Genomic DNA, 12,231 nt, shown 5'->3' with positions numbered 1-12,231 from the left:
CAGCTGAACATAGGGCAGAGAGGGATGTGGCCCTGCCTGTGGGTACCAGTTGTATTTTCAGAGTGCATGACTCCCAGCCAAGTATGTCAAAGCAGCTGTCTGCCCCAAGTGTGTGCACCCATAATTAAAGAGATATGACTCTGCTAATCCAGCCCTGATTTGGGAAGAAGGATGAATATTTACACAACAGCACCACCACAGATAAGCTTCTGGGACCATAAAAAAACCGCAGCCAGTCAAGGCTGATCAGGTAGAGACGACTCATTTGAGAAAACCTGCACCTTGACCTTTCATGAGTTTCTGAGTGCCAACAGGCTGTCAAAATTTATGGAGAAAAGAGGTGTAATCAACCAGTGCTTGTGATGACCTTTTAATAAGTAAATGGTTGAGGCAGCAGAGTTTCTGAACAGAATGAGAAACTGGATTTGTAAGTGCGTCTAGCATTTGTTGGGGAGGTAATGAAGTCCACCCCTGTGCTTGTTCCAGCAGCCCTCTCCAACTAATACAGATATACACATACATCTGCATGTACATATAGATCTACATACATATATGCACGTACATACACATTGTACATATACGCATACACACACATGTACACAGCTGGAGCAGAAATGGTGAAGCCCGTAAGAGCTTGTCCGTGCACCCTGTGCCAGGAGAAGGGCCGTTCACGCTGGCGGGCGTGGAGAGCAGTGCCAGTAGGAGCGTCCCAGCCTCGAGGCTCCCACCCCAGCGCGGCCGGAGGGCGCCGGCAAGGACAAGTCTCCGGGACGTGCACAAACCGGCCTCCGGCCGCCCGGCGGAGGAGCCCCCGGGAGGTGGAGGCGCGGGGGAGCTGGTGCCGGCCACGGCGACAGGTGGCAGTGGCGGCGGCCCCCGGCTAAAAGCGGCAGCCGCGCCAAGCCCGACCCGCCGCTCCGCCGGCGGGACACGGGGCCCCGGCGAGCAGGGGCGATGCGGCACCTGCCGCGCATAAAAGTCATGGGGCGGCGGGGCGGTGGAGGGCGCCATGAAGGCCGGCGGGGGGGCGGCGGGTTCGGGCGGCGGGAGGCGGCGGCGGCGGGCCCGGGGCTGCGGCGGGGGGCGGCGGGCGGCGGCCAACGCCCGGGAGAGGGACCGCACGCACAGCGTCAACGCGGCCTTCGGCGCCCTCCGCCGGCTCATCCCTACCCGGCCAGCAGACCGCCGGCTCTCCAAGGTGGAGACGCTGCGCCTGGCCGCCAGCTACATCGCGCACCTGGCCAACGTGCTGCTGCTGCAGCAGGCCGAGGGCACGGCGGCCGCCCAGCCCTGCCCGCAGCCTATGCCGCCAGGCACCGCCGCGCCGCGACCCATCTGCACCTTCTGCCTGAGTGAGCAGCGGAAGCGGGTAAGGGCCCAGCCACTGCCACTCTGGGGAGTGCTGCTCTGGGAGGGTGGCTCTCAGTCTACACTGTGGGTTTGGGATTGTCCCAGCCTAGGGTTTACAGCATCTTCAGTGCCCTCTAACCTGTGCTTTTCATCTCTGGCACAGCACCAAGAAGAAGAGAAGCCACCTCCTGGTCCAGCCATAAGTGGACATTGCATCGGCTGAGAACCTTGAACCCATCTTGCGCTGACTGTCCGACTGCTCAGGGTAACCTCACAGCACTTGTTCTGTATGTTTACATTTGAGTAACACGGTCCTAAAAGAGTTACTTTTGAAGCCTATGCATTTTGTTTCACATTGTGACAGGTTTATTCAGGGTGTTTTGCCACTGAAACAGAACACTGTTGAGACAGTTGCACCTGGTGTAGCAGTTATTTTAGTGCCAGAAATGTTAAACCTAAGCAGCCAAGCCCTGATCTTGATGTCTCCTAAACCTGTGGCACATGATGAAACTTGAACTTCCAAACACACAGTGTCTGCTGTCGGGGAAGCTGTCACGAACGTGTCATGGTGGCTGCCTCCAGCCCAACCCAGGCTGCCACCCACTCCTCCAGCTGCACACTAATTCTTGGGCTGAGGCCTGATACCGACAGCTGACACACTTGAGAGGTCTGAACAATGCTGGTAGAGTATTTTAAGGTGTTCACAGAAAATGGGAAAACTTACAGTGAAAGCACCCCTGTCTGCTGTACACATAGGCACAGTGGTGCATGGACCCGGGCCATAGCCAGGACAGGAAAGTGGAGAAGCACTACGTAAGCGATGCTCTTTTACTAGTGGTGCAAGTCGTGCCACTCCTTCAAATAGCGTGGGATATTCCTAAACCTGGCAAGCATGGGGGAGGGAGGGTTTCCCAAGGGCTCTCTACATTTATCCATCAGCTAGGTGATTCCCAAACTGTGCCTGTACATCAATGATGTAATTTATCTCTCTTCAGTTTATTAACTCATATGTGTTTTTTCTTTTAGAAGGAAGTCTAAAAGGCAAATATGCATGTTATGTTTTCCATTTGGGATATTCGTGAAATAGCAGGCTAAAATCTTAAAACCCTAGTAATAGTGGATTATTTTTTTTTAAGTATAGAGATAACAATAAAAAACATTGCAAAATCAAGCTATTTATACTTAATTAGGCCTTAATTAATCTGAAGTTGTTACTCTGGGAGGCACTCTGTATTCTTTCAAAGCTTGCTAACTGCTAACTAATTAGATATTACGAAGAATTCTTCCATGTGAGAGTGGTGAGACGTTGGAACAGGTTGCCCAGAGAAGCTGTGGCTGCCCCATCCCTGGCAGTGTTTACAGCCAGGTTGGATGGAGCTTTGAGCAACCTGGTCTAGCAGAAGGAGTCCCTGCCCATGGCAGGGGGTTGGAAATAGATTATGTTTAATGTCCTTTCCAACCCAAACCATTCTGTGATTCTATGATTATGATTAACTGCACCACTTGGAGAAGGACTGCAAAGAAGGCTTGTCTTATTCTCCTTCCCCATCTGCCATCTGTTCAGTTCTCCAGCCAGCCTTGCTGCTTTACCCAGATGTGAGGACTGTGGAAGCAAGACTGCATTGCTCACTTCACTTTCTGCATAGTATTTTCTCTTCTTCCTCTAACTACGTGCAAAGCAAATTCTGGCATTTATTATGAAGAAGTTAGCAAGAAAATCTTGGTATATCTCTCACATAATGCTTCACGGTTTTAGTTTTCTTTCTCCCGTCCCCCCACACAGTGACCACCTTTCCTTCATCATGATGAAGAAAAATCTTTTTTACCTACAGCACCTGCAATAAATCAATCAATCCTGATCAAGAAAAATACAGAAGCAAAGTTCCAGCAATTTGACATCATACCAGTTTATTCACTCTTTAAAATACGTATTTTCCTGGATTGAGAAAAAGTATTTTGGGTTTAGAAGGCTTCTACCATTTTCTTTTTTAATAGGAAACTTTAAATTGCTGCCAGATTATGATCTTTGTTTTGTGTTGGCATTGATTCCTGAAGCTGGAACTCTTTACAGATTTATACAAAGTGCTTTTTTAATTTTATGTATTAAAGGAGTATTATGTTGGCACGCGTGTGTGGGTATAGATTTCTACAGATGTATCCTCCTGGCTTTTTTTTAAATGACTTTGAAAAAGTTTGTCTTTAAAAAAGTTGTTTACTTTATAATTAAAGCTCATGTTACAGTGAAGCTCTACATTCTTATGAATGCTTTAAACCAAAGCGTCTGACCTGCTTTACAGACAATTAATACTAATCTATTAATTTAGCTGTATCATTCAGTATGATACCCTAAAATGGCAAAAAATAATGCAGTTTCCAACAGTTTTAGCCAAAATCTGCATTGAGTATGTGCTGTATTTTGCAGTACATAGGAAAGACAAAATTAACCATTTCAGGTTTTCAAAATGTGACTGTATTGCAGCGTTAAGAGTTTTAAGTGTTTTTTTGCAAAAACTGGGTATTTGGATTTAACAGGATATCTCTGTACTTGGTTATTAAAGGAAATGAGTATAAAGAAAGCAAGGCCCATGTTTTGCACCACAGTATTAGCTTAAAGCTCACAGCTTGAAAGTTTCATGAATAATTTACACAATCCTACAGGAATTTGGTGTTTTCACTTTAAATGGGATTTTATCTTCTGGGTTTTCTATAATGTTTATACAAAATGCTTTCTGAACACAAAAGCAGGAGCTGGCTGTTATGACTTGGCCGTCTCTCCTATTTAATATGGCTCAGTGTAGCATTAAATTCTTCCCTCTTTACTCAGCATAAACTGTTTAATTCAGCTGGGCTTAAAAATTTTGGTATAATGTTCAGGATTTCAATTACTAAATAATACTGGAATTTCAGTAGCACTGATTGATGGTGGCAGAAATTAGGCCCCAGAGCACTGTGGCCGAAATATTCATGGTATAAACAGATAATACCTATCCAAAGCAATTATGACAGTGATTTGTCTGAGGAACAGATCCCAAGCCTGCATTTAGGTATATGCAATACTATGTATTTAAATGGAAACAAGTGCGGACAGATCCTTACCTTTGCTGAAGTTTATTTATAATGTAAAACTTCCCCACCCCCAGAAGCAAAAAAAGATTCCGGAATGATCTGTTACTGTGTAGTGGGGTTTCTATAAACTGACAGAAAAATAAGTTAATTTCTAAAGACACAGATGAACCAAGCGCTCAGATTTCACACATAAAGAGCTCATGCATAATTAGGTATGTTATTGATTTTTTACTGTATGAGTTTGTCTTATGAATTCTATTTTTTTCATCATTTCATGGAGAGGAATTGTCCACAGCATGCATAAATACATATTTATAGGCCAAAATTTTGTCTAAGAGCAAGTACTTGCTTGCAACCTTACTTGATGGGCAGGCATTGGAGTGCTGTGAAGTATTACAGAGGTGCCAAGCACCCTCATGTTCTGGTGAAGACCATGGTTTTTTCAACATATTTTTAAGTGTGTTCTGTACATATGAACAGGGGCATGGCTAATGCTGATCCCATCTCTGTTTTCCTGTGGACACTTGGCTATTCAATGTACATTATGCATGAATAAAGCAAAAACAGTGAGATGTACACCATTTGATCTTAGATCCTCTTAAATGATTGTTAAAATATTCCAAGTTTAGTACTTTGCATAAATCATTGTACTTAGCCTGCTATATCACAATATAAAAACATCATCGATCAAAATGAATAAATCATGGGGTTTGATTTTAGTGGTTAAGTTTAAACAAGGTTTTTAACATAGTTCTTGGTTATTTATGAATTAATCATAATTTAAGTCAAAGTACTTTCAAATGTTTGCTAGTATTTACAGTTCTGTTCTACAAAATGGAAGTTTCCTTTCTAACACCTTCTTGGAAAATCAGCTTCTTTTCAAAAATCTGTATGTGTTTGCAAAAAATGTGCTTATATTTGCAAAAAAAATAAATAGTATTTTTGTTAAACTATAAACAGTAAGGTGCTAGTTCTCTCCTATAGCCATCTCAGTTGAGATAAAAGCATTTGACTTTTTTTTTACATTTTTCAACAAGATTTCAGCAGCAAACATATGTTATGTGTATAGTACTTACACACATGCCACAGGTCTGTCAGAATGGCTGCATAAGACCAGTAGCTTTTAAATCATTTGGGGGCAGAATTCTGATCACAGAATGGTTCGGATTGGAAAGGACCTTAAGATCATTCAGTTCCAACCCCCCTGCCATGGACAGGGATGCCTTACGCTAGACCATGTTGCCCAAGGTCCTGTCCAACCTGGCCTTGAACACCACCAGGGATGGAGCATTTACCACTTCTTTGGGCAACTTCTTCCAGTCCCTCATCACTCTCACAGTAGAGAACTTCTTCCTTATATCTAATCTGAATTTCCCCTGCTGAAGTTTAAACCCATTTCCCCTTGTCCTATCACTACAGTTCCTAATGAAGCCTCCCTCTCCACCATCCTTGTAGGCCCCCTTCAGATCCTGGAAGGCTGCTAGATCCTGTAAGGTCTCCCTCTCTTTAGCACTGAGAAAGTCAAACCAAGCATCTACACTTCAGGTTGAGTAGCCAGCCCATGCACAAGCCACTTACACCCCCTGTGTCTACTCCCATGACCAAAGCTCAGCATAATCAGGATTCTAATACAGCACTGCAGATGTGTCCTAGGTGTTCTCATGAAATGCTAGGGCTTGATTTGCAAGCTACACATCTCTCCTCAGCTGCTTGGTGTATACTGGCAGTAGAAAAAGGAAAGTGGATGGAAAGCTTATAAAAACAAACAAGGGGGTTCCTCTGTTCAAGGCCTGCATGACATTGTAAGTGAAGAGTTGGAGGGAGAGAAAGGATGTAGGAAAGAAGATGGAGAAGAAGGAAAGAGATTGATTTAACAGTGGAAGTTCAGCTGTTTCCAGCATCAGATTAAACAAGTCAGTACATGAGCAAAAGTCCATAGTATAAGCAGTCACATTTCCCCATAAGCGACTTTCTTTGGTTGTTACATGTTTATGACCAAAACGGTTCATGGTACCTAACGCAATAAACAGGACATCACCACAAGAGGAAAATCTGCTCACTCAAGTAACTACACTAAAATTCTGCCAAATTTACCCCTCGAAAAAAACCTTTTAGTCACCAGAATGATTCTCACTAACACTGTTGCAAATGTTTGTGGCCCTTTCTGGAAGGCAAATAGTAAATAATAAATCTTTAATCATCATACTTTACATTCTTTACATTCACTTTCACAGTCTTACATTGGCACATACTCCCCCATTACATATATACCCCATATGAGACAGTATGAGCCACTTCTCACTATGGTGAGAAACTCTCACCAAAAAAAAAAAAAAAAAAGAAAAAGTAAAACCTAAATATTTGCTGTCTAAATATCCCTTTTCAACAGCAAGTAGTAACACCTTGATTGATAGTAAGAGCTAGTGGATAATACAAGGCAAAGAAGAGTTGATACAAAATTAGCTAATATAGACAGCATGATCCCAAGTCAAAAGACTTGGGAGATATACTATAGCAGAAATCCTTTGAAAGTTGAAGTGTTTCTGAAGAACCAACATGAGGATTGTGGAGGAGGAAGAGAAAATTATTACTGGGATAAAAAATACTGTAGAGTATTGTGAAGACTAAGGGAAAAATACCCATCACTTACTAGTGAGAAGAACTGCACTAGCTGTTCTAAACATATTTCTTAAAAACTTTTTGAAAATATAGATATACATAGAGAGCCAGGCAGCCCAGCATCTTATTTCAAATTAAACCCTTTAGCTGTTACAACGTAACAGAGTTACAGAAACCTTGAAGATTCACCCCGCTTCTGAAGTTGTACAGTAATGACTACAGGCTTCTTCAGGAGTGGAAAGAGGAAGATGGAGCAGTGTTAAAGAAGAGCAACCAGTAGCCTACCAAGGAAGATATTCTCTGTGATGCCAAGACAAATCCTGGTTCAAGTCCAAGTCAACACTTACCCTTACAAATACTCTAGTCATTGTAACCCTTTCTCATTCTCCTGCCAGGAGTACATGTGAGGCGTACTTGCTGTCCATTTTGAGACTCCCAAGCAGCCTCTGGTGAGAGGTAGGCATCTCAGATCTGCAGAATTATGCTGCAACTGAGCATAAGATGGGCAACTAAGAGCTTGACTCTTTAACATCAGATTGTCTTTCCTTCACCTTAAAATAAACCCTACTTTCCAAGCATATGTATGCAGATCATTTGTAAACACAAAAATTACAGAAAAAGGTAATTCTTTCATGAAGAAAATTGAGCTTGGCAGAAGTGGTAGGTATCTGTCAGGCCCAGATAAGATCTGACAGCTGTGCTGTAACCTGAAAGGGTGTCATGAAGTTAAGTTTTCCTAGGGAAATAACATCTTTGGTATGAAAAGAAGCAAAATGTCATGGAGTCTCCAAACAAATAAGTAGAAAAAACAAAAACTCTCAGAGCTCATTTTTATCTAAAATACCCCTGTATCAGGAGAAAAAATGTTGGGTAAGAAGAAGATAACATCTTTGCCAAACAGTAAAAATTAAGGGGTGGGAGGATCATTTCACTTTATATTCTCAAACAAATTAATCCTTTAGATTAGAATCAAAGGTAAGGTGTGACTTTAGCAACAATAACAATCATAAAGAGCCACAGTGATTGTGAAAAGGCTGGGACACATGACACCTAGGACAGCCAATGGGAAACAGAGACAAGAAAGTAAGCTAGGTGGAAACTTAACAGTAGCCTTGCAATAGCTGAAGGGAAAGGTAGGGCCAGGCTTTTGTAAGAGGCACACAATGAAAGGACAAGCAGCAACAATCTCAAGTTGCAATAAGGTAATTTTTTATTTTTTTTTTTTTTTACCTAAGGAAAAATGCTGGTCATCACAAACAGGGTTAAGCGCTGGAATGGGTTGTCCAGGGAGGCTTGTGGAAACCTCCTTAGAGAGCTACAGAACCTGACAGAGCAAGGCCCCGAGCAGTCTGGTCTAACTGTGAAGTCAGCCTTGCTTTGAAAATGGAAGACGTACTGCATAACTCAAGAGGTCCTTTTCAATCTAATTTTTCCTAGGATCCTATGAAAGGATGAGCTTATGGTTCTCTGGAAAGGTAGAACAGAATAATAGTAAGAAAATCTTGAAAAATGCAAGGACTTCATGGGAAAAATCTATACTGGGCACTGTCAGGATCTATTATACCACGTGAGAATGGGGGGCATCCAGGTATGCATATCAACAGGAAACAGACTCCTGGAAAAAGGAGTAACTGAACTTGCCAATAAAGGAGATTTCCAAAAAGAGAAACAGTCAGAGGAAGGGCTCTGTTTCTATCAGGAGGATCTCTCAGGTCTATCCTGGGCCTGAACTAGTAAAATGTTTTAATGATTTAGTTTTTGACGGGTTAAGAATTAAATTTACAGGTGATAGCTTTTGGATGATAGGATGAGAACTAGAGATGAACTCAGAAAGAAAAATTAAAGGAGAAATGTTATTTAAAAGATGCATTTCAATATAGAAATGTATGTATTATACTATACATGGATAGGAATAATCGACCACACAAACAAATGATGGAGAATGACAAGCAGAAGATAATTTCTGAGGTGTCACATACAACAAGCCTTTGCAAGAAAAGTAAACCTTGCACAGGATGCATATTTCATCAAGATTTCTTCTGGCACTATTTTCTACAATTATTAGAACTTCCCTGAGTTCTCTCTGAAATGTCTGGCTGGGTGGAAAATCTGTTTAAAATCATAACTTAAAGAATACTGTGTGTAGAGAAAGATATAGCCTTAGCTACTGTGTCTGTGCAAATGAAATGACGGAGAGGGACTTGAGATTGTGAATGACAAAGTAGGTAACAGTGACACAGGATATCTGTACCTTATTAACTAATAAACATCTACCGAAGACACCTGCAGTAGTATGAAAAGCAGTTAGGAGACCCTGAAATTTCAGGGGTAACATTTAAAGAACATGTGGCGTTGCTACTGACTAGAGCTAAACACATGGATAAACAGTAATTAGCGTATAAGAAATACATGACAGAACTTTTAGCATCATAATAAGAGGTATAACAAACTGCTTAAAGATATATACATGGGAACTGGAACCAAGCTGCAGGGTAACAAGGTCCTGCTGTGTGCTGTTTGTTACGCCCACAACCGATTATTTTTATTTGCCACACTGCTCAAAGAAAATGTAAGTGGAAAAGACAGGCTTAAATAACAGGTGCTGTGAAAGATAACAGTGTGAGAGTTTCTGGCTGATGTAAGAGGCAGTCTCTGGAACGCTCACTGTCTGTACCAGGTAGGCGCTAAGCACCAGCCCTGGGCTAGCCGAGCATAGGTCAGGACCACTGAACCACCAGCAGTGGCCAGCAACACAGACCCAAGGAGAAACAGCCAACAAAAGCAATCTGCAACATTACTGCACCATACAAAATATAGTTGGATCCAGCTAGACCCAGGATAAAAATTAAAGACTACTTTTCTGCTACATAAAACATATTACTGCTTATTTTAGCATCTGTAATGAGATGAAGCAGAAATAAAATGCATGTAATGGCGCGGCTGTACATTCCAGCAAATGCTGTAACATTGCAGTGTACTTCATTACATGAGACAATCCACTGATTGGCACATTTCAGCCATCACTAACATGTAACAAATGAGCAGCTCCTTTTCTGTGCAGAAACTATTTCTTGCTTCCATTTTGGTATGTTTGCCTTTACTCATGTGGCCCAGCTTTCCCCAGGATGGGAAACACACACAAAAAAATGACATAACAAATCACTACTGTTAGGAAAACACCACTACTCATGAGACGTTTTAATTAAGCTGGTTAAACTGTTTAATTAAAACTATTTAAAAGGCCCATTCTCATTTCCATTACAGACTTTAAAGATCTTATGGCCTCAGAGAGTATAAAGGAGTCCAAAAGTAGCCATAATGTAAATAAGAATTAGCAAACTTATTTTCACTGCTATTATTTACAGTTAGTGATCTTCTCGTGTTGGCTTAATTATCATCTGATTCTAAAAGGCTAATAATTTCACTCCATTACCCTCCAGATCTGGTTCTCTTTCATAAGTAGTTTAACAGATGCCAAAAAAAAGAAAAAAAAAAGAAAGAGAAAGGCAGAAGAAAGCTGAAGAGCTTAAGCAATGGAGAAAATGAAGGCTGTAAAAAGACAAGGTTGGCCAATTCCTGCACCAGTGATTTGGAATCTGTTGCCCACCACCTCCATCTACTGAAAGTTACTCTTTGTACCAGCAGAAAGAGATTAAACCTTGGAGGTACCACTGTTCTTGGACTGATATAATAGTTTAAACGAGATCAACGGCCATTTCAAAGGACACATTACAATCTTAGTTATGGTGGTTAAAGATCCAGTTACTTTTGCCAGCTCTGCTAGCCACTTATTCTGTCACAGAAAAGACATACTGATGAGGCAATAGCTTCTAAAACTGTACAGTCAGAAATTGATGGAACTTGCCTGTCAATATCCAAATTCACTTGAATTTCAACAAGACTTGGGTCTTTGAAAATTAAATTAAGGTTTTATGAAAAGAAAATACCAGTATTCTGATGCTGATTAAAATGACAATGCATATAAACATTTAACACCTACATACATTCTAAGATGCTTCTGTGTATGTACTTCTAGACCAACCATTACTTGAACTGAACTAAAATTGACCAGTATTCAAATAAGCAGGAATACAAGAGACCATCTTCATATATTCCAAATTGAGAAAACAATCAAACTAATGCAGAATAATTTATAGGGGTGAATATCAGCTAAGAAGTGATGAACAGAGTGTATGACCTCTATGCCTCAACGCAGTTGCTATCAACTTACTTCCATTAAGATACTAATGGAAGTATACTCCATCTCCGCTGAACACAACAAGCCATACAGCCAGGACACAGAGAGGAGGAGTCAAAAAACAAGCTGCTCTCCTCAGTATGTTTGTTTCTTTTTACAGGCCAAAGACATAGAACTGAAATACACATTTCAGTAATTTAGCTCTAAACACCACATTCTCCAATCTCTGCTGAGAGAGTCCCTGAACACCCAATTGCTGCTCTACAACCAAATGTCAGCAGAGCAGCTGAGCAATATATAGGCCTGGAAATAAAAGGGAGAACTCAGTGCCAACTGAGGAAAAAATAACAAAACCCCTTTGTGTTTCTACTTGATGACATATGGTACATGGTTTGAGCTTTCTTGTGACAAGTCAATCTGCTATGCATGACTGGAATATTACCTCAGATAATCAAAGTATCATAGAATGGTTTGGTTTGGAAAGACCTAAAAGATCACCTAGCTTCAACCTGCCATGGGCATGCACCCCTTCTGCTAGACAGTACAAATCCCAGTTTTTCTAAGGATGGTACTCCATTATACTCCCATTATAGGCACAAATGAAGCCTACAGCTCAGTTCGCCTCAACATTAAAGGGTAGGTTTCAATTTCTAACAACTGCACCATCTTGGAAAATTAAAATAGTACCTCTTGTTCTGAAAGTATAGCTAAAACAAATTCTGTGGCACTGATTAAGTGTTCTGTTCACTAAACTTTAAAATCACATTATAGATCTTGCTATACTGGTGTTTGCATATGCTGTGCAGTGAGTAAGAAAAATCAGATTACAGGTGCTTGCAAGTATGACAAATAGGCACTGAAGTAGCCTTGAGCACTGTGATGTAGTAACACAGAGGAAATTGAAGCATTCAATATTGTGAGGTGCCTGAGCCCTCTACAGATGGCTCTTGGATACTTGTTAGTAATCTAGCAAAGAAAAAAAATGCACCCAGTTTTGT

General features: G+C 41.4%; 1 protein-coding gene across 1 annotated transcript; it reads left to right on the top strand.

Moving 5' to 3' along the window:
* The first annotated feature begins 1,009 nt into the window (after positions 1-1,009).
* LOC133212678 (basic helix-loop-helix transcription factor scleraxis-like) lies at positions 1,010-2,451 on the top strand. Its single transcript, XM_061354366.1, has 2 exons — positions 1,010-1,369; positions 1,514-2,451. Exons 1-2 carry the CDS (start codon positions 1,010-1,012, stop codon positions 1,571-1,573), a joined length of 420 nt encoding a protein of 139 aa, XP_061210350.1. The 3' UTR covers positions 1,574-2,451.
* The last annotated feature ends 9,780 nt before the right edge of the window (positions 2,452-12,231 follow it).

The sequence above is a fragment of the Neopsephotus bourkii genome, unplaced genomic scaffold, assembly GCF_033783945.1.
Source record: "Neopsephotus bourkii isolate Nb327-2 ecotype Australia unplaced genomic scaffold, CSIRO-AGI_Nbou_v1 NB_730, whole genome shotgun sequence".
In the NCBI taxonomy this organism is placed as follows: Eukaryota; Metazoa; Chordata; class Aves; order Psittaciformes; family Psittacidae; genus Neopsephotus; species Neopsephotus bourkii.
Note: the sequence above shows the minus strand (reverse complement) of the source record. Positions and strands in the feature narration are given on the sequence as shown.